General features: G+C 40.2%; 2 protein-coding genes across 6 annotated transcripts in view; one reads left to right on the top strand and one right to left on the bottom strand.

The window, feature by feature from the left end:
- Window positions 1–3,849: 3,849 nt before the first annotated feature.
- Window positions 3,850–14,877, top strand: LOC143732121 (uncharacterized). 2 transcript variants are annotated; one of them, XM_077222823.1, is made up of 5 exons: window positions 3,850–4,079; window positions 4,205–4,337; window positions 9,571–9,973; window positions 10,100–10,835; window positions 14,623–14,877. In XM_077222823.1, the coding sequence occupies exons 1-5, from the start codon at window positions 3,919–3,921 to the stop codon at window positions 14,693–14,695; spliced, it is 1,506 nt and encodes a 501-aa protein (XP_077078938.1). In that variant the 5' UTR covers window positions 3,850–3,918; the 3' UTR covers window positions 14,696–14,877. The 2 variants fall into 2 exon arrangements, with proteins under 2 accessions (XP_077078938.1, XP_077078937.1); XM_077222822.1 differs by having other exon boundaries at window positions 9,571–10,835.
- Window positions 14,878–14,940: 63 nt separating this feature from the next.
- prkcz (protein kinase C, zeta) overlaps window positions 14,941–27,927 on the bottom strand; it is a 116,604-nt gene continuing 103,617 nt past the window's right edge. For all 4 annotated transcript variants that reach the window (XM_077222817.1, XM_077222819.1, XM_077222821.1 and 1 more), the window contains 2 exons: window positions 23,435–23,550; window positions 14,941–18,616 (listed from right to left, as the gene is read on the bottom strand). In XM_077222817.1, the coding sequence (XP_077078932.1) occupies window positions 18,529–18,616; window positions 23,435–23,550 (204 nt within the window). In that variant the 3' untranslated portion in view covers window positions 14,941–18,528. The remainder of the gene's footprint in view (window positions 18,617–23,434; window positions 23,551–27,927) is intronic.

Here is a 27,927-nt window from a genome sequence, read left to right as displayed (position 1 = left end):
TTGTTTGGTGGCACTATGTAAAAAACAATATTTAAATTAATAGTTTACCAAAATGAAAATTCTGTTATTTTAAGCATCACACAAGCACCATTATTTCTATGCATTTAAGCTTAAATTTATTTAATCAGATATATCCTGAACCATACAGCAAACATAAGAGGTTCACATTCTCGCATTTGCAATGACAAAACAGTGATTTGTCCAGTGTATTCACTAAAGTCTTATCATTGATAAAATAAAAAAACACAATCTACTACATCTACACAACGTAATATTTCTATACATCTGATAGTCAAAGTCCAAGCAGAAGAAACCGACAGATCAATATAATAACTTCACAGTATAGCAGAAACAGTATGCATTTATTGTACTTTAATACTTAATTTTTCTTTTGTACGTTTTTACACTCAGATTTTTAAGTAAATTTCACATATCGAATTAAGTAAAATCTGCTTAACTAAGAAATAAGTAACCAGTTAAAGTTTGTTGAGTAATTTCTACTTTGAAGTTTACTTTGCTATACACTGTGTCAAGTACATTTTACTCAACATAACACTGAATTAAGCCACATTTTTACAGTGTATGCTTTACTAAGAACATTTAATTAAATTATATAGTAGATACTAAATAGACAACAATTCTACATACTAAAACTGATGTTGCCTACTCGAACACAGAGATCTCAATACTTGGTACACAATAACGGTAACATTTCTGAGTATGTTATGAGTATAAAATGAACTCCTGAGTTCATTTTCATATAAAATGAACACATTAAATGAACATGAACACATGTTACAAAACAGCAAGTTACTAAAACTAACAACAAAAGCAATAATTAAATAATGTAAATACAGCTGGAAAACAGTGAAAACTTGCAACTTTATTAATTATTCATGCCCCAGTGCATGATGGGAACACCAGTATCAGAAAGTTGAGTAGGTTTAGTAGCCTACCTAATTTTATAATGGTGATATTTACGCTTTAATTTCTACAAGCTAAATTAAGTACTAATAAAGAATTGACTTTTGTTTTTTTAAATTCTTGCCTGAACTAACTTATTCAGGTATAAATAAAATTTGTTTTTTCTGTATTATTTAATTCACCACAGAATATTTTTTTATCAGTGATGATAGCACCACAGCAATATAAATTCATGTAGGCCTATGAAGCATGTGGACATAAAGTGATACCGATCGAAAACTGCAAATATGTTGCAATTAAGTTAATCGCTGTGACTAGCAAGAAAATATAACAGCCAATAAAGGCGAGGCGTACCGTCTGCCCGAAATCAACACTAATAAATCGGTTTCTTACAGAATTGTTAGGCATATCAAATATGAAATATCTTGTGACATTAAGGAAGTCCCCTTTAACGCACTGGATTTTCGACAAAAGCTCATGCACACTGGCCATTCTTTAATCTCTTCACCTCCTTTCCTATTCTCCCCTCACCATCTCACACTTCTTCCACAGTGCATTGAGAACGCTTACTTTTGGAAGGACTCGGGTAGCGCCCGCTATTTTTACATTTTTCATCAGGCAACCATGGCGACGGCTCACAACATTGCCTCACACAAGTCCTAATGACATAAGCGCTCTTTCCTGGATGCAGTCTCCCCGGCTCCATCCCTGAACAGACTTACTCAAAACTCATCTGCTATTGTACTCTCTCACTGTGTGGCTATGGAACCATCAGTGTCAGCATTAGAACCTTCTGGAATACTCATCCAGGGGAGAGAGATGGTTCCAAACCTTGCCTCAGTCTCTCCAGGGCTCAGAGCTAAGGCACCTCGTATGGATCATTTATTTTGGTGGTGGCCACCAGAAATTTGCTCTGTTTTTTTCACCCAATGTGTTTCTTCATAATGCAATGGCATTGATAGTGTGCATCATGTGTGGGTTTTTTCAGTCACTGGAAAGCTTTTTAGTTGCTATTTTGGGTTTAGCCAATTCCAATTATAGTGCTTGTGTATTTTTATCCTAATTTATGTAATAAATTAGTCATCCAGGACAGGTTGGTTTATTTCCACAGAGGGATTAGACCAATAGAGCAACCAAACAAAAACAACAAAACTCCCTAAGTTACGACTTGTTGATTTTGTGCACCCATTAAAAAACAAACAACAACAACAAAAAAAACTTTACTGACATCATTGTTTTACATACAATATTGTCAACAATACACAATAATGATTTACATTTTTATGCATTTGGCAGACACTTCATCCAAGTGACATTGCATTCAGATAGCATAGCCTACATTTGATCAGTTATCAGATGCTGCTGCTGATAATAATAATAAAAATAATAATAATAATAATAATAATTCCACTGATTTTGTATGTAGGCTATTAGTCCAGTCATTTTAAGCCAAAATGGGGGTCAACCTTGAACAAATTGCAACCGAAGCAAACTCAATTGATTTTGTATCCTCAATATGCCCAGAGTAAGGAAAAAAAGCCCATCACAATCCCATTAGCGGAAAGTTTAGAAAAAGACCCAAATATATCCCTTTCATACGCCTATTCATTCTTTCTCTCACGTTAAAAGGGTAAACATTTTTACCTTTAGATATCACCATGAAAATTACTGAGTTGATAACTTACATCAAGACAAACAAAAAATGTATTACAAGTTTTTTGAAATTGTTTGTTAACATGGACAAACGGTGCATAATATAATTACGTATTAGCTAATTTGCATAATTACCCAAACAGTTCTAAACATTGGGTATAGCCAGGTGAAAATGTCTTGTTGAATCTTGTTGACATATAACAGTAAACTATTTAATATTAAGGTCTGAATGGAACCCATTTAGGCTACCCATGAACATTAATACAGGAAGAAGTACTTTAGAAACCCGCCTTTATTAATTATTATTACAGAGATGGGGTTTGGGGCTGGGTCAGTGGGACTGTTTCTGGGGGATGAGTCTGAGGGAAGAACAGGAGACACGGGTAAGGAGAATGCAGAAGACAAAAGGTAGGTGAAATAAAAAGTGTCTGGATCAAAAAATCTAATTACGTACACAATGCACTCAATGCCCAAACCCCATCTCTGCAATAATAATTAATAAAGGCTGGTTTCTAAAGTACTTCTTCCTGTATTAATGTTCATGGGTAGCACAAATGGGTTCCATTCAGACCTTAATATTAAATAGTTTACTGTTATATGTCAACAAGATAAAAAAAAAACATTTTCACCTGGCTATACCCAATGTTTAGAACTTTTTGGTTATGCAAATTAGCGAATACGTAATTATATTATGCTCCGTTTGTCCATGTTAACAAACAATTTCAAAAAACTTTTAATAAATTTTTTGTTTGTCTTGATGTAAGTAATCAACTCAGTGATTTTCATGATGATATCTAAAGGTTAAAATTTGTACCCTTTTCACGTGAGAGAAAGAATGAATAGGCGTATGAATGGGATATATTTGGGTCTTTTTCGAAACTTTCCCCTAATGGGATTCTTCGGGGCTTTTTTTCCCTTACTCAGGACATATTGAGGATACAAAATCAGTTGAGTTTGCTTCTGTTGCAATTTGTTCAACCTTTTTTCATAAAATGACCGGACTATATGTGTATTGTTGATTTGACAATACTGTTAAACAATCATGCCATAAATAGCCTAAATAAATAATAATAATAATAATAATGTTCAAATGAATAATGGAAATAAATAAAGAACGTTTCCATAACCACACTAAAGTTCAGTCAATGCACATCTTTGGTTTTATTATCAAATAAACAATACAAATCCGATGAAGGTATATTTCGGCAACTAAATGTCCAACTGCGCAATCAGTGCGCAACTTTGACGCAGTAATACATTTGTGACCGAACACGGAAGTAGTTCAAAGAAACCCCCGCGTAGTTCTCATTGTTTTGGATAAGCCATGTGGTTCTTATAGAGATGCAGAGTGTGTACACCCGAATGACTACGATGTCTAAACTGAAGAGGAAGAAATTATCAGTTGAAGAGAGTAGATTCGAGCAACACTCGAGGATCAAGAAGTCAAATGACAGGTTGTGCACAGTACAGGACAGTAGCTGCAGCAAAACATCTACGGGCAGGTAGGAAGCCTGATAATGCATATAATACTCATTAAAGAAGCTCTCTTTATAATAATATAATATAAAATTATTCTGTAACAGTTGTACTGATATTTTGACATACCTATTTTATATTCAATCTACAGGGAGAGATGGTGGGAGAGTTCTGAATTAAATGATGCGGAGAGACTGTGGGCTCTTACCTTGAGAGCTCTTTGCCCAGCTCTACAGTCAGATCAGGAGGAATCTATTCCACAGCTCCCCCCACCTTCATCCACGGTAATACAGCAGTGGGTTATCATGATGAAAGGGGAAGGGTTGTATGCTTGTATAACCTAGGAGAATAATAAATGGTTTGACGTGCAATATAACAGATATTGTAGTATTTATGCAATACAATCTCACAAAGGCATAGGTTGTGTGGGGGATGAGGGGAGGTACCCCCCCCCCCCCATAACCACAACTAGCAAGTAGCCTACATATACATGACAAAAGGAAGAAAAAAAGTTAACATTGGCTATAGCCTGGCAACGAGGAGCCATCAATGGTCTTACCTGTAATTATGTCCTTATTATAACAAATGCAGCCTTATTGTTAAACAATTACAAGACCTATGTCACTTTTTAGGCCAAGTACAAGTTAGAATGAAGAGGACCTTATTGACCAAACAATTGGTTTTCCCCAAAATGTGTTCTGCTAATAATGACAGATATTAGGAAAAACTTGGCTTTCAGATATTCCAAGAGTTGACAAGAAATTTACATTTTCAATTTAATGTTAAATATAGTTATAGTTTGACCCCATGGCACTTTGATTTTAAAAATTCTGTGAAACTGATACGTTTTTAGGTGCTTGAATGAATTAAAATTCATTAGTATCCTATGTAAACAAGTAAATGCTAACTAGGCTATTACTTTATTGCAGTACATTATGCATACAGTCACATTATGAGGCAAATGCACTGAACACTTCATTCCCTTCATCAAAATAAGATTAGGAGGGAACATTACTTTTTTTTAAATAATGATGTGTACGGATATAAATGCTGCAAAATGCCATAAAAAAAAATTGTCCATTTTGATTTCACGGTGACTTTAAAAGCAGGACCCACCCTCTGAGACCGCAAATCTCAAATTTTACGAGTGCTCACGCTTACTAGTAAACACCTGGCGCTGCTCGCGCATCACAAAGTTATCTCAAAAAGTTCCCCGTTCAAAGCAACCGGGACGTCACATGTGAAAAAACCAGCCATCGCTTTCAGCGAGCCGCCGTATTCAAGCACCGAGTGCGCGCGTGCCGCGCCCATACCTCCGGTTCAGTTTTCCGAGCCCACGAAGTGTGGCGATCGGAACCTGGAGGCTATTCTGCCATGGCTATGAATGTAAGTTACGTGCCCGCTTACGAGCGCTCACGCTTACTCATAAACGCCCGGCGCTGCTCGCGCATCACAAAGTTATCGCAAAACGTTCCCCGTTCAAAACAATCGGGATGTCACATGTGAAACAGCCAGCCATCGCTGTCAGCGAGCTGCCGTATTCGAGCACTGAGGGCGCATGCGCCGCGCCCATACCTCCGGTTCAGTTTTCCGAGCCCACGAAGTGCGGCGATCGGAACCCGGAGGCTATTCTGCCCATGGCTACGAATGTAAGTTTACGTGCCCGCTTACAAGTGCTCACGCTTACTAATAAACGCCCGGCGCTGCTCGCGCATCACAAAGAAGGGTATAATGTCTGGTTATCCGGCTCACGCCGATGGTGTCATAAGTGTAGAAAAGGTGCCCACATCTCAGTGTTCACCCCTACACACAAGCACTATACCGTGTCTCTCGCTCTCACAGAGCCCATTCTCTTAAAGCTGGCGAATGCCGCTCGAGCCCCCAACTATGTGCCCACGCCTACTCTCTGCCCGCTCTGTTGCACGGCCAAAGCAGCCTCATATCGGTCAGGTTATGAATGTAAGTTATGTGCCCGCCCACGAGCTCTCACGCTTACTAACAAACACCTCGCCCCGCTCGCGCATCACAAAGTGATCACAAAACGTTCCCCATTCAAAGCAATCGGGACGTCACATATGAATGTAAGTTACGTGCCCGCTCACGAGCGCTCACGCTTACTAAACAAACTTTTTGCCCCGGGCGCCGCTCGCGTATCACAAAGCTATCACAAAACCTTCCCCATTCAAAGCAATCGGGACGTCACATTTGAAACAGCCAGCTACCGCTGTCAGCGAGTCGCCATATTCGAGCACCGAGGGTGCGCGCGCCGCGCCCATACCTCCGCTTCAGTTTCCCGAGCCCACGAGGTGCGGGGATCGGAACTCCGAGGCCATTCTGCCCCTAGCTATACATGTAAAAACATGGGAAGCGATTTCAGGGATATCAGAGTGGGTGCTAAGCACAATAAGACAGGGCTATTCACTACAGTTCGCTCACCGTCCCCCTCGCTTTCGAGCAAGGAACGAAACGAAAGTGAAGGCGGAAGTAGCGCATCTACTCCGTGCAGAAATGGCCAAACTGCTGTGCAAAGGGGCTATAGAACCAGTACCTCCTTCTCTGAGCGAGTCAGGCTTTTACAGCCACTTTTTTCTCATACCCAGAAGGACGGAGCTCTAAGACCTATCTTAGATCTGAGATTTTTGAACAGAGCTCTCATGAGAAGACGTTCAAAATGCTAACGACCAGACAAATCCTCGCGCAAATTCGCCCGAGGGACTGGTTAATATCTCTCAATCTGAAAGATGCTTACTTTCAGATTCAGATAATACCCCGTCACAGGCCATTCTTGAGATTCGCAATACACCGTCCTCCCGTTCGGCCCGTCTTAAGCACCCCGTACATTTACGAAGTGCATGGACGCGGCTCTCGCTCCCCTGAGATTCTGAACTATTTGGACGATTGGCTGATTCTGGCACAGTCAGAGATAGAACTTTTATCTCACAGAACAGTGCTCCTCAGTCATCTGGAAAGCATGGGTCTCACGGTCAACTGGACCAAGAGCTCATTACTGCCCAGTCAGTCAGTTTCCTTTCTGGGGATAGAACTGGACTCTGTGGCTATGACGGCCTGTTTATCGACACAGCGCGCGCGCTGTGTGCGACACCTGGCCGCGTCTTTCCAGAAGGGCAGCGTCGCTTCTCTGAAAACGTTTCAAAGAATGCTGGGCTGTATGGCCTTAGCTGCAGCAGTGCTTCAGCTTGGCCTACTACGCATGCACCCGCTACAACGCTTGAGGGTTGAATGCTCGAGTGCCTCACCGAGCTTGGGCTCTCGGCTGCGCCACCCGGTGCTCCTTATAGCCCCGCGATGGGAGAACCAAATCTGGTTCCCGGAGCTGACGCGGCTGTCACACACAACCCCTTGGCTGATTCCGGTGAGAAGAGATCTCCTCTCTCAAGAGAGACCTCGCTGGTCTCTGCATATATGGTTATTCAAAGAGATACCCGTTGTCTTGCCAGAAGGAGTAATGAACACGTTCACGCAATCCAGAGCTCCCTCTACGAGGCGGCTCTACGCGTGGTCTGTGTTCTCCACATGGTGTGCCGATAGAAATCTGGATCCACGGACATGTGGGTATTGTGGTTGCTTAGTTTCCTTCAAGAGCTGTTGGACAGGGGCAGGACCCCCTCCACACTTAAAGTCTATGTAGCGGCCGTTGCAGCATTCGCTGAATCAACGCACGGCCAGTTAATAGGAAGGAACGAGCTGCTCATCCGCTTCCTTAGGGGAGCAAGGAGAATGAACCCCCCACGACCCCCGTCGGTTCCTAAATGGGATCTTTCTTTGGTCCTAGAGGCCTTGAAAGCATACCCCTTCGAACCGCTAGTTTCCATGGACCTAAAGTACCTCTTTTTCTGACAGCTCTGTCATCAGTTAAATGTGTGGGGGATTTACACGCGCTATCCATTAGCGCTGCGTGTTTTGAGTTTGGACCGAATGACTCCAAGTCATCCTCAAACCAAGACATGGCTACGTCCCTAAGGTGTTGGGCACTCCCTTTAGAACACAGGTCATTTCTCTATCGGCTCTGCCTGCATCCGATAGTGAGAGCGATGTCAGTCTCCTGTGCCCTGTTAGGGCACTGAGGGCTTACATTACGCGCTCCGCCTCCTTCAGGCGCTCGGAGCAGCTCTTCGTTTTTGTTTGGTGGGCGCACCAAGGGTCTTGCCGCCTCTAAACAGAGCCTATCCAGATGGATAGTGGACGCTATAGCGAATGCTTATGTGTCTAAAGGTCTGCAATACCTTTTGGGCATCAGGGCTCATTCTACTAGAGGTGTTGGCTCGTCGTGGGCTTGGTCCGGCGGGATTTCCATTCATGACATTTGTGAGGCGGCGGGCTGGGCCTCCCCGTCCACATTTGTTAGGTTTTATAAACTGGAAGTTCCCGCCTTGCAGGCTGGACTTCTGTCAGTATGAATGGGATGTACGTTCTGCCCAGATCTGATTGTGCGCTGACTACTCTCGCGTGACTTAGCTCTCCTGGTTGAGCTGCACTCTGTGGGTTGATATGCTTTATATAGACCGGCACCGCCGCTCTCTATTCCCTATGAGTGCTTATGAATGTGCTGGCCCACGTGGCTGGCCGCCTGATTCCCACTTATCTATGTTCCCTGGGATTCCCTGGGACTCAGGAAGTGGATGCTTGGCATGCACGGCGTTGACAATGGGTTCCCGTCGCGTAAGCAACTTACGCAATACGAGAGAACCTCTCGTTAGAGAACGTTCTCGGTTACATACGTAACCTCGGTTCTCTCTAGAAGAGGGAACGAGTATTGCGTAACCTGACCGTGCTGGCGCCACAAGCGATTTCTTTTCAGTCGATGAAAACCAGTGTAGCAGCTTCTGAGCCTGACTTATATAGAGGGCGTGACGACAAAGGCTCAGTAGTAGGGTGCTGCAGTTGCCGCAGGGCAGCAAATGGGCACGCAAGATGGCCTGCTCAAGGTCTGCTAGCTGCTACACTGCGTTGACAATAAATGGAAAAATTAGGGATAATTTTTTGGCTTCATATCTCGAGAAAAGATGACTTTACCCGTAGCATAAGCAGCTTACGCAATACTCGTTCCCTCTTCTAGAGAGAACCGAGGTTAAGTACGTAACAGAGTACGTTTTCTCATATAAAATATATAGTATGTAATTTAATCTCCTAAGGTTGATGATCAACGTTGTCTGAAGGTTAATAAGCAACTCCTTTCATTGATGAAATACTTTTTAATGTTTTTTATCTGATGGAATGATGATAAATGATGGAATGTTTAAAAAGGCAAGGGATTTTCAGGTAAAATATGCAAGCAAGTGTTAAAAGTTTTCTGGCATACATTTTTTCCCCATTGATTCTCTGTTATGTCATCATGACAATATACCTTGATTTAACTGTTGTTCAGAGCGATTTAGAAAGCTGGTATCTAAGCAGCACCAAATATATTATGTGTAAATTCTGCTGCTAATGGAAAGGTCTAATTCACAAGTTTGATAATTTGTGTAATACAGGGTGATTTTCTCTCTATTACCTCAGAAAACTCTTGTACAAAAAGTAAGTGATTGGAGATGGTGCAGTGCAAATGAAGATGCTGACCCCCCTCCAGACCTCCCAGCTCCATCTTTCCTGACTCACTCACCACCAGTGAATGACTGCAAGAACCCTTCACAACCTCCAGCAGCAAAGAATATGGGTGAATCTGACTCACCAGCACTTGCCGGTCAAAAGAATTATACATCCTCACCTGATCAGGAGAGTGGGTCAGTATGTGACATACAAACTGCTCAGCAGTGCCGCCTAGAAGACAAAGTGAATTGTGTTGAGGGTTCTGAATTGTCAGACAAACATGGTGACAAATTTGGCCAAGCAGGGAAAGTCTCAGAAATTCAAGAGCTTACCAGAGGTTCTAAAGCTGGATTGGATGCGGAATCAAGAGCAGGTATAGATGCAAGATCAAGAGCAAGAGGATCTGAAGCAGGATTGGAATTAGGATCAAGAGCAGGAATAGATGCAAGATCAAGAGCAGGAGGATCTGGAGCAAGACTGGAAGCAGGATCAAGAGCAGGAATAGATGCAAGATCAAGAGCAGGAGGATCTGGAGCAGGACTGGAAGCAGGATCAAGAGCAGGAATAGATGCAAGATCAAGAGCAGGAGGATCTGGAGCAGGATTGAATACAGGATCAAGAGCAGGATCAAGAGCAGGAATAGATGCAAGAGCAGGAGGATCTGGAGCAGGATTGGATACAGGATCAAGAGCAGGAATAGATGCAAGAGCAGGAGGATCTGGAGGAGGATTAGATGCAGGATCAAGAGAAGGAGGATCTGGAGCAGGATTGGATGCAGGATCAAGAGCAGGATTAGATACAGGATCAAGAGCAGGAGGATCTGGAGCAGGGAAGGGTACAAAAACAGGTGCAGGTGGATATGGATCAAGGCTAGGAACAATACCTGGAACAGGAGGATTCGTATCAGTCATGAGTACAAAACAAGGAGCAGGAGTATCTGGATTAGGGCAGAGAGCAAAATCTGGAGCAGGAGGATCTGGAGCAGGAGGGTCTGGAACAGGGCAGTTGGCAATTTCAGGAGTAAGAGGATCTGAATTAGGACTGGGAACAAAATCTGGAGCAGGACAGGGAGCAAAATCAGGACTTAAAGGATCTGGGTCAGAGCTGGGAAGAAATTCAGGAGCAGGTGGACCTGGATTGGGGCAAGGAACAAAATCAGGTCCAGAAGGTTCTGGAACACCGTCTGGATCAGGACTGGATTGCTGCCCAATGTGTCTAATACCATTTTCTGAAGGGTGAGTGAACATTTCATATAAATAAGTAAAAAATTCCATTCACCAAAGTTGATTAACTTCCCAATGCAGAACCAGGGTTGACAACAAAATCAATGCATTATTCAATGTAATGGTATTACATTTGCTTCAGCAGCAACCCAAAATGTTGCATGGGTGGCTGCCATGAAATGTTCATGGCATATAACCTACAATATCCCAACATTCCCCAATTTGGCTTGGCTAGAGAAGAACATTGTCGGTGGTTGGTTTTGGCAAATAGTCTTATTGGAAAACCATATGGATAAATTGACATTTGTATTTCAGAATGCAATATCTGAAGTTCTTCACTAGAGTTTTCAGAATTTTCAGATGCCATTAAACAGACAAGACTCTCCGAATGCAGGTGTTTTGCAGAACAGCAACACAAATGAAGAAGCAGGGAATGTGATCTGCTGTCATTGTAGAGTTGATCCATGTTCTACAACACCAGTGACTAGAAGACTGAGATCAGCCTTGGCATTAGAGATGTTAAGCTGGCCCTTTAGGAAAAGCCAGAACATACATGTGCTCACTCTCATGAACCCCCTTGGCAAAACTAGGCTGTAAGATGAAGTGTTGGTGGACGGAATCATGCATTCCATCACCTCTTTTTAAATTGCCAAAAAAAAAATTAGTCATTTGTTGGAGAAAGGCATTTTATTTTCCCTAAGTGAATGGATTTAAGTGTTTGCGCCTTGGGTGCTGGTGGAGCATTCCGAGATGGATATCACAGCCACGGTTATGTAACTCGCTCCTGGATGTGATGTCATCTCTGCAGATGTAGAGCAGAGGATCCAGTTCAGATGGGATTTAAATTTGATGCTTTTTGAACACTTGATTCTTTATTTTGATTGATGAACATAGCAACGTTTAGCAGCTGTTATTGTTGTTGTACTATAGAATGAGTACGCAAAGTATGACACAACACATAACATTGAATTGAGACTTAATGATGAGGTGGTACAGTGATTGTTTTTTATGGTAATACTCTGGTACTTTATGATAAACTAGTCTTTAGATGTACAAAAATTAGTTATATTTTAATATTATAATTAATTGAAATGAGTTGGGTAGTTTAAGATGAAATACTTTTGGAAAGTTGGCGTCTTGCGATGTGACATGATTTAAACTGCATTTTTCTATTTTATAATTATGCATGCTGAGTTCTTAATTAAAAGACTACATAATATTTGTACTTTTATTTATAAAATAATTAATATTTCATTCAAAAAGGCATTTTCCATTGAAGGACCATTTACGGTATAAGAAATGGAAGTTAGGACTTAAAATACATACATTTCAGGTTACATTTTTTAACTTTAAGTTAAAGCATTAAGCTTCAAGCTAAAAACTTGTTATATTTTTGTTCACTTTTAAATATTTAATGTCATTGGTAACATCAAAGTAGATTTAAACACTTTACTAATAAGGTAACTACTAATAAGGTATCATTTGTTAACATCAGTTGATGTATTAACTTGGAAATTAGTTCACGGTGTATTAGCCTAACTAATGTTAAATATATATTTATAAATAATCTAATGTTAACAAATACATATTTTAGTTAAAAAAATGTATCAATATATCTAGAAATTATAAAGACCTACAGTATATGAATAAATACTGTAAAAATGTTTTATTGTAAGTTCATGATACTTAATGCATTAACTTATATAAACGAATTTAACTTTGTTATAAAGTTTTACCTGATTATCCTTGCAGATTCATATACTTTTTTAGCAAAAATCTTGATGTTGAATTAAAAAAAGTCAGAAGAACTGTTATATAGCCTGTATAACCACATACCAGTTTATAGGCGTCATTTTCACCTTGCTGCCATCTTTAATCAATGCCAACTCCCCAGAAAGGCCGTTTATGAACTTTTCTGCCTGTGAACTTTGGAGCACTTCTCAGAAAAAGGAAACACTACGTTGAAACATGGCAGACTGAGTGTACTTAAAGAGTGAAGGAAGAGAAACTCTAAGAAGGACAGTTATTCATCAGAACGGGTCAAAAAGTCACCAGATTCTTGCGAGGTCCGAGAGCAGCACTCCTTCGGCGTGGTGGGCAGCGCTGAACGTCGTAGAACAAGGCAGCACTTTGTTGGAGGTGGAGGGCTGGCGTGCGCCGCTGCCCGCTCTCTGCCCGCCGTGTGTACATTGGCCAGACTGCAGAGCACAGCAGAACACAGGCGGCCCCGTGAGAGAGACACAATGAACGCTCTTGTCTAGAGAAGGACACATAGAGAAAGAGGCAGATATAGAGAGAGAGTTTCCGAGGGCGTCAATACAAGCGGCGGGCAGGACTGGTGAAGAGATGGAAATCTTGATGGAGGGAATCAAGAGAACTGTAGGGTTGGCATGTGTAGATTAGCAGAATGGTTTTGAGGTTTGGTGCTGGGAAGCATCAGGCCGCCTGGGTTGGAAAAGGGATTAGAGAGGAAAGGAAGGAGTCAAAAGGGAAAGGGAATACAAACAAATTAATGCGAGTGGAATTGAGTTTCGTTTTTTCTGTCGTTCTGAATCGTACTATAAACGGTCATTGAAAAGTCAAATTTGAGACCTGGTGACCTCGCAGTTTATGTGTGCTTGTTAGCTGGCAGTGTACTATAGCAAATTATTCCTCTGTGGTTTATTTTTGTGTGTGCAGTGCACACATCAGTAAACTACTATAAGATTTATTCACTTACACTACTACAAAATGTCACCAACCATTCATTAGGATTAAAGCGATAGTTCACCCAAAAATAAAAATTCTGTCGTTCACTCACCCTCAAGTTGTTCCAAACCTGTATGAATTTCATTCTTCTGCTGAACACACACACAAAAAAAATGTTTTGAATATGGGTAACTAAACAGCTGATGGGCCCTATTGACTTCCATAGTATGAAAAAAAAAAAGCTATGTAAGTCAACTGTTTGGTTACCGACATTTTTCAAAATATCTTCTTTTGTGTTCAGCAGAAGAAAGAAATGCATACAGGTTTGGAACAACTTGAGGGTGAGTAAATGATGACAGATTTTTTATTTTTTTGGCGTGAACTATCCCTTTAAGTAAAAAATAAGGGTAACTGTTAATCTTCCCATAATTAAAGTTGCCGCTGTCATTGCATACTTTGCATGTGCTGCCCTTTATTTGTACCATTCTGTTTTTAATTATCTATTTACCTTGTTTGTTTGAAATATAATAAAGATAGCCCCAAAAAAGTAGTGCTTAAAGTCCTTGAATGTTCTGGAATTTCATTTTACAGTATCTGCAATGCATTACATAACATCAGCTAATGGGACCTTATTGTAAAGTGTTACCAAAATGAGTATCTTCAATAGTATTCTGACAGAGATGTTTTCAAAGCAAATGCATGTTAAGAACTGTTGGATACCAAGAGAAAACCTAAGGAGAATTGTAAATTAATGAAGTGTTTCCAGATAAATGTTTTTTGAGTGATATCAGGGGATCAGCTACATTGTAAACAGCTTTTCTCTAGTCCAAAACTTACATCAACATGTTTTATTTCCAAATTGTTTTTGAAAGACAGTGAGGGATCAATAACTTGTCATGACTCAAAAATCTAATTTTGTTTCCAAAACTGCTCATTGTGCAAGAAAGAAACAGTCTTGCGTTAGCACCCCCATGTTGGGGTTCACAAACCACAGATTACTGGAACCGGCATTGATTTCATTTTAGTTATTGTGTATTGGATCTAATGTGTGTGTACTTTTTTGTACTGTTCACTATTATTAAAAACTTGTATGTGTTCTCTGTTCTTTCAGGTTCACCCAAATGGAATGTGATGGTCATCTTGCACAATGTTTATCAGAGATGCATGACGATATTATTTGGTGATGATAATGAAATTATATTATTTTTGGATACCTGTGTATTCCTTAGTAGCTTTATGTTGCATGTGCTTGCAAAATATTACTTTAATATTTTGATTACTGTAACCAGAGGACCTGTTAAGTATTTCTTATAAAAAATGATAGAAAAATATGCATTATGCAATAAAGACAGTGTTCTCTAACAGACCAGTGTTGTTTTTCTTTTTCTTTTTTTCTTGTCCACACCCAGAAATCATGAGACAGGAAATGTGAAGTCATTACAATGAACATTTACTGATTTACAGTTGTTATCTAAGATGCTTAAGACTTTAACTTCATAAAACCAAAGACATGTTCACATCTCTCTCGCTCTCCCACCCTCAGCCCACAGAAACTCTACTGGAGCTTTCATTTACAATAATTTATAAAACAAACACTTCAAATATAAAAGTATTCCCCTGTAGCACATTGATAAGAGCGTCATTTGCTTTGGACTCGACATATGGAAAGAACCGAAAAAGAAAGAAAAGCAGAAAACAGCTTGTGACGGCTTTTGTATTTAGCAGGTTGATAAATAACGAAAGTTTCTGGCTTAAAAATGTTTTTAGGGACAGGAACTTGTATTTTATTGCAGCCTCGGGTTCTAAGTTTGAGACCAGCTGTTGGGACACTGGATTCAGAGATCTCTTATAATGGTGCAGAAACAGATTTATTTCTCTCTTTTTGTGAAAATTTTTAAGGGTTAAATTACAGATATTTACAATTATGCTAAACTCATTACAGTTCAAATATAAACATGAATAAAACCAAAACAAAGGACAATCATAAATCTGACTGTTTCAAGGGGAATCTGTACATTAGATTGAGCTGGTGGAAAATTAAGTTGATGAAGATGGTTCATTACTTGGTCCTTTGTAATACACCATAGTACCTGTTCTCAAACAGCTTGTAAGAATAATCATCGGTTTACAGGAATGAAAATGAAGGAGAATTTAAAGTCAAATAATGTCATGTAGAGCCATCGTTGTGTTAAAAACCTGAAAATTTGCACCAGCAATGGCCCTGTCAAACTATATTTGAATGCCACTTGTTGGCAGTTTGCATTCACCTGATGTTGCTGTCATAAACAATCCATTTATCATTCATAAAGAGTGGAAATTTTGTGGCTGTTTCTGTACCAGCTTTTCATTAGAGAGCTGAAAACATGGTGGGGTAATCTGGCTTTGCTCTCTGCCTCGTTATCGTTACGTTCGTCACGCATGTTATCTCCTGGGCCGCTCTTTGTTCTTAGCCAGTCTGCTAATCTCACTACTGTCTGACACAAAAGCAGCTAATTAATCCTGTTAAAATGGCAGCAATTCTTCATACAGGTCTGATATCTTCAAAGCATTCACATCTAAGAGTGTCGTCTTCACTCTTCAGGAAAAGAAGGAAATAAAAACCCCAAAACTTGGGAGATTAAATGCAACAGAAGATAGAAAACATATCTAGTTGCTTAATAACACCATACTTTTATCACTGTGAGGGATAAATCAGACAAGCTAGCCTGTGATTGGCCGCTTTTTTTTTTCTTTAAAGGGAAATTATGTTTTGAAGTAAAACTGAAAGCCCTTAAATGGGCCTGGTGCGTTAGTTGTGTTTCCCTAGTGGAAGATTGTACGACTATGTTCAGAATAGCATACTAACATGATACTCTCACTAGCTTTGCAGTATGTATACTGTGCACAGTATGCATGGGATACCCAGATGATCTACTACATTTGCCAAGACACACACAGCGCAGAATATTGCATCCCAGAATGCAATGCGCACAACTTGACCTTCAATTTCCATCTCCTTTTTTTGGCTCATTATTTTGTCCAACAGCATTTTGACACAAAATCGATAAAAGGTTATGAAATAAGTTGCTTATATGCAACATCACTATATACAGTGTGACAGTGTAGCATACTGATGTTTATCAACAATAATTTCACCTACTATTAGTAAAAATAGTAGAATAAAGAATATACCACAAGTAGTAGGCTAGAATTCTATTCCGAACATAGTCTGTCATAAAATTGGATAAGATTAACATTCTGAGCTAATTGTGTCTTATATTGAGTATTGTAATGGGTTGAATTTGGGCACAGTTCCACCATGCTTTGGAGTCGGAGTGAGGAGCAGCCGTTTGAGTAATGTAGTGTGCAGTTGTAAAGTATGCTACTGTAATATTAAACCTAGGCTCATTGGAAAATCGTGGCTGTGGCAATATTTATGTAAAATGATACACGTTGCTTCTTGTACGGTTCGCGGAGATTTAAAAATGAGAAAAGCGTTTTCAGTTTTATCAGAGACAGATGAATGTGATTTTGGCAAGGTTTTATTATGTTGGTTGTTCTAAATATTGAGGCAGTATGGGAATGAAATGCCTGGTGAGTGGAGCAAAAAGGTTCATGCTCTGTTGAGTTTGAAAATATCGTAGCACATGCACTAACAACCGTAATTTTAGCTTGCTTCAACCAGCTTTGAGCTCTTTTATCTTGACTTGTGCTTCACAGGACTCGTACCCAGGACACTCCACATCCATCGCATACGCAATGCTGGTGAGTTAGCGAGCAAGTTTACTACATCAGAATAGCCATATGGAGCTGATTATGTGATGCAAGCGCCAAAATGTATTAGTTTACGAATCATGCACTATGGTAAAAGTGTTTTCATGTCGTAACATAGTATTGTGCAAGGAACTGCTAGAAAATAAGTCTTTATTAATCAATAACCTGCCACTGTAATTATAATTTGTGTGAAATTAATGAAAGTTGTTGGCGTTTTAATGCCACTAGTGTTCATTTTAGCTGCAAACTAGTAAAATGTACATGTTTTTGGAGTTATGCAAAAATGTAAGTAGAGGGGGATTTTTCCAATGATCCTAGGCTGGTAATATTACTGCCAGTCGGATGTATTTGGGATTTGTGATTATTCAGTGTCAAACCTTCATGTCTTGGTTTCAACATGTGTATCAGTGTTTATGTTATGTATAAAAAACAAAACAAAACAAAAAACACACCTGCAGCTCACATTTCTCATTGGATGGTGCATTGGAAAATCAACTCCGATCAAACATGGAGTTCAGAGCAGTTTGGAGCATGGTGAATTTAGGATATTTGAGGCACTTCTTCAAAAAAACACATTTTATCTCCCATTTACTCAGTAAAATCAACACGGGTGGTTAAAAGCATGTGGTTTGAAGCACAGCTACCCACTGTTTAGGAAACCACCATGGTCATGAATTAAAATGTGCCACTTTGCATCATAGAAGGCATCATAAATTCTTCGATTGGCTACCTACACTATAATACAACATTTACCTTTAAACATTATACATTCTTGTTTCGCTTGAGGACGCACCTCATACAAGATTCAATAGATTAAAAAAAAAAGTCGAACAGAAAATAAAAAGTGCACATTAAGTTAGAACTGTCATATTCAGCTAGGGTTGATGGGAAATGTAGTCTCTGAAGGACGCAGGCACACATCGATGGAGCTAACTTGAGTCCCAGGCAACAGTGCGCGCACATTCACACAAACATGGGTGTCAAAATTAAAGAGCACGCTGGGAAGCAGGAAGACAATCAACAGCTGAAATATGGGGAATAGTTCTGAGTTTGTTTTCTGAAGTTCCTCCAATCGTTCTTCTTCCAGTGTAATCCTAAAATAACTCGGGGAGGGTCCAAAACTTTAAGTCTTTGTGTTGCTTTTTGTCTTTAACGCAGTTTGAAGGAAAAGTTCTTCTCTGTGAACACATAGTCTGAGTTAAACTCAGCTGTAGAAGTCTCGTGAAGCCGCAGGCAGAGAAACATCGGCCGTATTGTTCTTCCCTCATATGGTTTCTTCAGTGGAGAGCAGCAGAGGATTAATGTACTCAAATCCCTCAAACTCAGACTGGTCTATTCTCTTTATCACATCCCTGAGGAGAGAAACCAACATTGTTATTGACCGAGCTACAGTTAAACTGTACATGCCCCGCACTGTGGCTTAAAGCAAAGAATATGGGGAATATTTCAAAAGAAATTGAAAGCTAAAGTGCAGAAGGTATAGTTTTTGATCAACTGAATTTCCGATAGGTGCTAATAGGCATTGCAGGGAAATGAGGCATACAGCAAAGAGAATCACCCTAAGGAGACAATAATGCGAGAAGAGCCAACAATACAAAGTTTCAAACATTGTCGAGAAGAGTATTTTGAATATGTGCCCAATTTGACCTTCTATTTCCAGTGTGATTAAATACAGCTGTGATTTTTAATATTTCTCTTTGTTCAACAATAGATTAAATTGGAAACAATATAGCTATTTTCCCACTAAATTAAATGAAAAATGTTCAATAAAAGTACTTTCTTGGGGATTATAAACTACCATTCAAAAGTTTGGAGTCAGTAAGATGGTTATTTTTAGAGAGAGAGAGAGAGAGAGAGAGAGAGAGAGAGAGAGAGAGAGAGAGAGAGAGAGAGAGAGAGAGAGAGAGAGAGAGAGAGAGAGAGAGAGAGAGAGAGAGAGAGAGAGAGAGAGAGAGAGAGAGAGAGAGAGAGAGAGAGAGAGAGACAGTAAAGATATGTATAATGCTACAAAGACTTATATTTCAAATAAATGCTGTTCTTTTAAACTTTCTATACAAGAATGAATCCTGGAAAATGTATAAATGTTTCAATGTCACAAAAATATTAAGCAGCACAACTGATTTGAACATTGATAATAATAATAATAATAATAAATTTTTCTTGAGCACCAAATCAGCATATTAGAATAATTTCTGAAGTATCATGTGAAAACTGAAGACTGGATTAATGGCTGCTGAAAATCATAGACATTAATTACATTTTAAAATATATTAAAAATACAAAAACAGCTATTTAAAAATTTAATTTAATTTCACAATATTACTGTTTTTACTGTATTTTTAATCAAATAAATGCAACCTTGGTGAGCATAAGTGACTTATTTAAAAATATTAAAAACTTACCCTAAACATTTGAATGGTAGATTTTTAAGATTGCATCTATTGTTATTGTTATGTTTTAGATTTTGCAGGGAAATATGTAAACTTATGAGCACATCTGCAAATGCAAGAGAAATAACATCAGTGTCAAGGGGCTGCTTAACCACAAAGGGGGCTTTAACTACAGCAGTGGGCAGAAAGAATTACACGAGTACAACTGAGAAATTCAGCGGTGTCTTTCTCCTCTTGGCTATTTTCTGCGCATGCAATGATCCTTTACATGCCTAAAAAGATGGTAACATTCTTGCTGAAATCGGATCTCTTGGTTTTCAGAACCTCAGGAATCCATTGATCTATTTTATCAGCCTGTTGAGGATACTACACCGCTGTAATGCTCCAGCTCTTCTGTGGCGTAATGCTGAGACGATTCAAAACTAGTTTATCACGTTCTGTCAAACACGGTCCATGGAGGGCAATTCTCCTCTCCAACAAGCTCAGTAAGAACTGATATTTCACCAGATCCGGGATCAGCGCCCAATTGTGTTTATGCTGTGTCTGTTTGAATAAAGTCCCCATAGGGCCACTTGTATGTGGGTGTGTGTGTGTGTGGGGTCGAAAAAAAAGCCTCCAGAAAGAGTGAAACCTAAAATAACATGAATGACACCTCTATGCCGTAATATCAGGCTCAGGTTTCAAAGGGAGTGCAGGGGGGAAATGAGGAAGAATCACAGAAAGACGGACATTCTGGGCACTGACCAAAATAAACAAGCCTCTTTACCGCACATATGTTTCTTTAGAAAAGAATTACAAGATGGAGCTTAAAAGAATTCGCACAAAAGGTACACAGCTTTTTGAACAAAACTCCAAACTGATAACACTTTAAAGCCTGCGCTTTAATAAGGGCTGTACATTTCTTTTCACATCTCGTTTCAATACGAGATTATTGTAACAGGTAATGAGAACATCTGGTTAATGAAAGGACATTACTTTGAATGAAAGGTGTGTGTAGATACAAGACTTACAAATGTACTCTATCAAAAGTGTGGGGTCTGTAAAATTTTTTATTGTTATGAAAGAAGTCGCTTCTGCTCACCAAGGCTGCATTTATTTGATCAAAAATACAGTAAAACAGTAATATTGTTAATATTATTACAACTCAAAATAAAAATATATTTTGAAATGTGATTTTTTTTCCTGTCATGGCAGTTTTACTTTAGTGTCAAAAACATTGATTCTTATTATCCGTGTTGAAAACAGTTTTGCTTCTGTTTCAATCAAATTCTGAAAAGAACAGGATTTGATTGAAGTACAAATCTTTTGTGGCATTCTAAATGTTTTTACTGTCACTTTTGATCAATTTAATGATCTCCCTGACCCCAAACTTTTGAACGGTAGTGTACTTTGTGTAGATTTTGTGTAGTCAACTAAACTAGAAAAATAATACACAGGGAATCCAAGTTCTTTTATAAGTCGTTTGTTTGAGCATGTAAAAGGGAATCGTGTCTCTAGTCGCAATGGATTCATCCTTTTCCGCTGCGCTCTGAGACACATCCCACTCTGGACGCACATTCCTTTAATCCAAAAGACTAAATCTCTTACAAGGATTTTACCCCCCTCCCCCTCCCCCCGCTTTTTTCGTCTGCCAGATCAGTCAAACAAAAAAGGCTTCCATCACTTCCTCCCCCTCCTCCTCTCCTCCACCGTGTGGGACGTCAGGCTTTTCCAGAGCTTGCTCTGCTTTTGAAGTGTCTGGCTGCTGTGTTCCTTTGAAGCCTGCTTGGAAAATCTCGTATTGAACTAAGAACCCGCCGTGGCTCTATAGATTACTGTCTGTCAGTTCATCTGACTGCGGCCCACTTGCGCTTCTGCTAATTATGAGTGACAGGTTTACCAGCAAATTGACTTCAATCGGCTTGTAGACTGCAATGATTGTGTATTCAGCGGTTAGTGTTCATATAGAATGAGGTGCATCTTGGGCTTCTAATGGAGAGCAAAGATATCAAATCACCTCAAGATATCGGATGACCTCATTCTAAAAGCATCACATGTCCTAACCAGACACGATGCGATTAGATTCCAGAGACAAGCAATTTGTCTGTCCACACATTAAATAAAGCCCATGATCAGTGCCCAAGATTATCATTGTCATACTTTGTATGTTGTTGTCACAGAATAGAATCATCATGTATCACTGTCACGGCTGGTTTGGACAAGACACCTTTTATCGTATGTCGTAGAATCATGTCGCATCTGAATAGGACACTGTTTGAATTTGAATGTAAGGAAGTAGAATTAAAAATAATTGAAATTTTAACGTTACATTTTAATTTTAAACAGATAGAACGATACAACAATACAGTGATTGAAACATAAAACAATAGATAGAAAGATAGATTGAACGATAGATAGAACGATAGATAGAAAGATAGATAGATAGATAGATAGATAGATAGATAGATAGATAGATAGATAGATAGATAGAGTTCTTATTCTGTGTTGAAGGGCTTTGAATTGAGTAAATTACTCTTCATTCCAATTCCACCTCTTCTTCCTGTATGTTCACACTCATTAATTGAAGAGGAGCTAATTGTTCAATTCTAAATTTTGCATAACCCTGGTAAGCATTGTATGTTTTGAATGCACAGTCATGGTACTAAATCACGTTGTTAATCAAAGATGCCGCCCTCTTTCTGAGCTCTTTTACGAGCTTCATTTAATGTAAATTGAAAACAGGAATTCTTTTCAGTAGCTTGAGGGCCGGTCTCTATGGATCAAATCAGAATAACAAATTCAGCCAGACATAAAAGTCATTGAGAAGACCGGAGTCCCTCTCCAGAGAAATACACCTCTACAGAACAATACGTCTCAAAGCCTGGTGTGATTGTCCTCTATGAAGAATGACTGGAATGTCTGAAGAATCTCTTGAGAGAAATGGGGTGAGACCTCAACAACTGACCTAAATGTATTCAGACATGCAATGAGTCAACCTACAATCCTCCGCTATCAAATAAATGCAAATTTTTTGCACTGAGTCGACTAGCCTCTTATTTTAGCACTTGTTTTAATCACAGAGGTATTCAAAAGGACCGAGTTTATGAATGAGCGACTGAAGAAAAGACTTGAAAGCTTAAAAGCCCCCCTAGAAACTCACTTCACACTGATTGAAGCCAGTTTCCACCTGAATCTATGGTTTTTAATGCCTCTCGGCATCAGATTTTTAGCCATTTAAGAGCTGTTCTTTGTCCTCCCTTTCAATGTGGCCCTTTTCGGTGCACCTCATACTGTAAAGCAATCAGAAACTCCAGAGGGGATGTTTCCATATGACATCACCACTTCTTGACGATAGCCTCCAGATGGGTAAGCCATTTCACTTCATCTCGCTCTCACTCCTGAAGGGGAATCTTAGACATAAACCTCACCATCCTGACCAGCAGAATCAAGCTGACTGGAAACCCCCGTTATTAAACGCCTAAATCTTCTGCTGGTGCAGTCGTGTAACTTTGAAGTCGTTAAATTATTACATAATCGCTCTCGAGATGGATTCCACAGAAGTGACGACTGACTTTAATTTTCATTTAAACATTTGGAAGATGTTAAGGTGTGTAAGGAGATGCCAGTTTGTCTATTCATTATTCAAATTCGGACATATTTTACCAAACACGAGTCCAGTCGTATTAGTGTTTTTTAGAAACTCAACAGGCCTTTGGAAAACAGGTGGAGTGATTCTTCTTTACTGATCGTTTGTGGTAATGAAATGCCCTGCAGCCAAGCATAACATTTTTCAATACTTACTCGTCGTCTGGTGTTAGCTGCACGGGTTCGTTGGTGAACTGCGTGTCAAAGTTTTCTAAACCGTAGTCGTCTGTGATCTGAGGTTTGAACGGTGGCGTCACCTGCTTCTGTTCCAGCTAGAAGAGAAAAGTGAGAAAATGATCGATTAGTACAGAATCCACTCCAACATTACAATATCAAGACCCTTGATCAGATAAGACTATTTGATTATCTTCTATACTACGCCCTCCTCCCCACCCCAAAACACCAAAAAAGAAATCTAGTGAGCTGCCTTGCTGTCTACATTCAGGCCACGTAACTCTATCCCCGCAACTGATGGAATTTTTGTGTAAGCAGATGCATATGTACAATTATGCGATCATCTAAATTAAACCGCATATAAATCAAAGCTGTCTTACGTTACAGAATGAAATGTCAACCCAGGACGAGCTATTTGACTGTGCAAGCTTTGATGGACTCTGAATCCCATCCAGGTGCAGTCTTGACAAAAACGCGATCTTCGCCGCTTTTTGCTTAAAACATTGATAAATAAAGAATGCATGAATGCCTTTTTTTTATTAAAAGCTGAATGTCAGTTCTTTCTTTTGATAAATTGCATCTTTATTCATACAACAAAATATCACAAAAGGGGCAAAAGCATCAGATATTCATACAACAAAATATTCTGGAGGCCATAAAACTTTTATTTTTTTAAATGATCAAAAACGCTGCTGCTAGCTGGCAACTTTTTGTTGAACGCGGGAGGGGAAAGAGTTATGCCAGCTATGGCAAGTAAAAATCTGAACTACTGGCCTAATTGAGCTAGCCTGACTACGTCAGACTTCCTACTTCCGCTAATTTCATTTCGCTCCTGTAGTCAGTCTGAGATAGCAGCCTATCTTTCTGTTTTCCACCGGCCTGAAAACAGCCTGGCCAATCAACGAACAGAGGGCGGGCTGAAAGCCGTGACGTAGTCGATAAGCGCCGTGTTTAAGATTAGGTCAGGGAAATCGAAAACGACCGCTGATATGGAGACGCGGATGCAATTCGCTCTGTTGTGGAGAATATTCCCGGCATTAGCAAACTGAAGCCCGAACACGAAGAGTGTGTATTAAACATTTTTAATGGAGGTGATGTTGTGGCCCTACTCCCTTTGGGAAAAGTTTAATTTATCAACTATTACCGATCGTCAGCGAGAAACTGGGGAGCCTTTTGACAGGTCAGTGTCTCTTTTCTTTTCCAGGTCTTAAATACCGTAAAACTTCAAATAATAGCCCGGGCTTTTATTTGCCCAAATCGTCGAACTGCACCGGCTTGTACTTGAGATAGGCGTCTAACTTATATGAGACAGGCCTTTATAGTTGAGATGTTGTTCATTGAGATGTTGTTCCTAGAGTCTATAATCTCTAAAAATCTCCAAATGCTCCACGTGAAACCGCGGTCTACCTACCTCTTACTATCTTGTCGATTGATTTTTATGAATATGCGCGAGGGAGAGAGAGCAAGACAGCGCTCTTGTTGTTTGTAGACGTGGGAGTGCGCGCGCGCGGCCGGGGCTCTCTCTCTCTCTCTCTCTGCTCGTTTGTGCCCTGTCAAGCGCAGCAGTCATTCTATTACATCACTCACAGATCAAAAAAGTCGTTTACAGCCATGTTCACTCGGGTATTTCGCTCGCATCATCAAGTGTTTACAGTGGAAGTTCGATCATAGATTTGAGTTCGATGCATGATGTCTGTGGTTCGATGCGGCTGTGTCGGCGCATAACATACGTCATAAACATACTTATCTGATTGGCTTACGGGTAACCAATGATTTTAAACTTCAGTACGCGCCCCCTAGCGAGAGAGAAAACACTTCTCTATTATGCTATCCCAGACTCTGTGTACGAAGCAAAGTGAAGTAGCAGAGTCTGGTATTACCAGGCTATAATTGAGCCAGGAGAAAAAAAATCCTTACTGTTGAGCCCTTAATAGGTAGGTACCTTTTAAGACGGCATGCACTGAACTGATCTAGTCCTTTAGAGTATCGTGAGGTTAGTTTAGCAAACATGATAACAATAGACTCAACGTTCTTAAAAATAAATGTTCTTTATTGGCATCTATGGTCCGTGAAAAAGGTTTAACATCAATGGAACCTTTCCATTCCTATACACTTCACACAGTTCTGTTAAGAACTGTTCACAGAAAAGTTGTGGTACAACGACACACGATAAAAGGTGTGTTGTCCTAGTGTGGCACAACATTAAAACTCGAGAAAGCAGTAGGCATATGGTCTATAAGCATAAGATACACTGGAAACAAAAATACTGGGGAAATGAGTACTGTGGCGAGCAGGACGAGGTCGAGGGACGTGAGAGAACGGCGCGAGGCCGGTGGCGTGATTGGTAATGAATGGTGCTGGAGCGATTGAACAGCAGGTGGGACGGAGACCTCGCTGCCGTGCTCCTGGGTCGAGGAGGGGTGCCTGCCGTCCAAGAGGGAGCGGAGGAGTCGCTCCCGTTCGCCGTGGGCCGGAGCCTGTTGCCGTCAGCCATGATGGGGGCGGAGCAGGGAACGGGGGACTCGCTGCCGGCTGCCCTCGACCGGAGGAGCCATCACCGTCGGCCAGGAGGCGGAGGAGCGTCGAACCGTCCCCCAACGGATGTCCAGTACCATCGCATGGCACCGCGAGTGAGTCTCTCAGCTGGCTGAGGACCGAGCGGCAGTGTGTCCGGGAACCGGACCAAGAATGTTTTTTTTCTCTCCTCTCTCCCCTCTCTCGGATCTGTCGCTCCTCATGCTTCCGTCTCCGTTTCCCTCACCTCGTCGGTCCATACCCCCCAGGGATCGCCGCCGCCGCCGGGGGGGGGGGGAGTAGAGCGCAGTCTCGTGGGTACCCCCCGGCCTGCGAGGGGCGATGGGGGTATGTGGCGAGCAGGACGATGTCGAGGGACGTGAGAGAACGGCGCGAGGCCGGTGGCGTGATTGGTAATGAATGACACCTGCGAGACGCACCGGTCTCGCATCTCTCACGGAGGAGCGGAAGCATAAAGGGGGAGCGACGACAGAGGAGATAGAGAGAGGATAGGCCTGTGTTTTATTTGATGTTTTGTTTCTGTTCGGTGTTGCCAGCAGTCGGCCGTGAGGGGCTGCTGGCAGTTTCTTTTTGTTTTTGTATTTGTGTTATTAAAAATGTTAAATGTTTGCCGGTTCCCGACTTCTTCTTCCCATAACATCTAAACCCCGTTACAAGTACATTTTAAATTAGAATTAAAGTTTTTATTGATACTTTTTGGAATTGAATGAAATACAAGAAATACAATTTATAGTCAGCATTTCTCTCGACTCATCGATCTTGGAAAGGAAAATAACGTTTCCTGACAATGTCCAGCCAAGAAGTTCATATGAAAAACATAAAAATAAAAGTTGGACCAGATCATATATATTATGACCCACTGTGACATCCACGTTTAAGTAAAAACACAAAAAAGAGACAAAGCCATTTTTGTTTGTTCTCTCAAGGCCACTTTTCCATTACTTCCGGCATTAAAATACTCCGAAAACAAACCAATGGCCCTTGAGAAAGGCTCTGTAGTAGTAGAAGTACCTCAGAGTGTATTTAATAAAAGAGAATAAAGACAAAAAAGTGAAGAGAGACAAGGAGAGGAGTAATGGAAGGTAGAAAGAATAAAAAATATGGACCACAGTATTAATTGTTGACTGAGGTTTGATGTTAAGCACTTGTCAGAGCAGACCGATTCTGTGGACGTCAACACTATGGGTCAGATAAGGTTTGTTTTCACATGTTGGACTCTTTTTTTCCTATGTGTTTTGAGGACATGATCCTGCTGTGTTCCACTCCACGCCGATCTGCACAAACTGGAACAGATGGCCCCTCGTCTCTCCTTTCACTACGATCACACTCTCTCAATTGAGTCTAATTCATGAGTCTTAATGTTTATCTTATTGTCTCTTATGTCGGTCTGTCAAATGGCCGCAAATAGATTTTTACATTTATTAAAGAATCTGTGAGTAGTGAGCCGGTATATTCTGAGTGGTTTCCATGCAGTTACTAGGCCGTAGCATTTCTTCTGTTTTCTTACTTTCCAAATCATTTTCTGCCATTCTTTGATATATACACTACAGTGCAAAAGTTTGGGGTCAGCAAATATCATTTTTTAAAAGAAATTAATACTTTCATTTAGCAAGGACATCAAAAGTGACAAAAAAAGGCATTTATAATGATGCATAAAAATGCTTTTAAACTTTCCATTTCCACAACAAGAAACAACTTTTTTAACATTGATAAAAATGTCTTGAGCAGAAATCAGCCTATTAGAATGATTTTTGAAGGATGAGATGTGACACTGAAGACGGGAGTAATTATGCTGAAAATTCCTCTGCCATCACAGGAATAAATTACATTTTAAACTATATTAAAATAGAAAACAGTCATTTTAAATTGTAATAATATTTCAAAATATAATTGTTTTAACTGAATAAATGCAACTATGATGAGCACAAGAGACTTTCATA

The sequence above is a fragment of the Siphateles boraxobius genome, unplaced genomic scaffold (genome assembly GCF_051911475.1).
Source record: "Siphateles boraxobius isolate OS27281-9 unplaced genomic scaffold, OSU_SipBor_1 9, whole genome shotgun sequence".
Taxonomy (NCBI): Eukaryota; Metazoa; Chordata; class Actinopteri; order Cypriniformes; family Leuciscidae; genus Siphateles; species Siphateles boraxobius.
The sequence above is the reverse complement of the archived record's forward strand: the minus strand, read 5'-3'. Positions and strand labels throughout refer to the sequence as shown.

Bases quoted from the DNA above. Each gene is read 5' to 3' on its own strand.
- LOC143732121 (XM_077222822.1), top strand. From the start codon at position 3,919: ATGCAGAGTGTGTACACCCGAATGACTACGATGTCTAAACTGAAGAGG. The intron at 4,338-9,570 runs GTAATACAGCAG...CTATTACCTCAG, and splicing joins TCCCCCCACCTTCATCCACG to AAAACTCTTGTACAAAAAGT. The intron at 10,836-14,622 runs GTGAGTGAACAT...CTGTTCTTTCAG, and splicing joins CTAATACCATTTTCTGAAGG to GTTCACCCAAATGGAATGTG.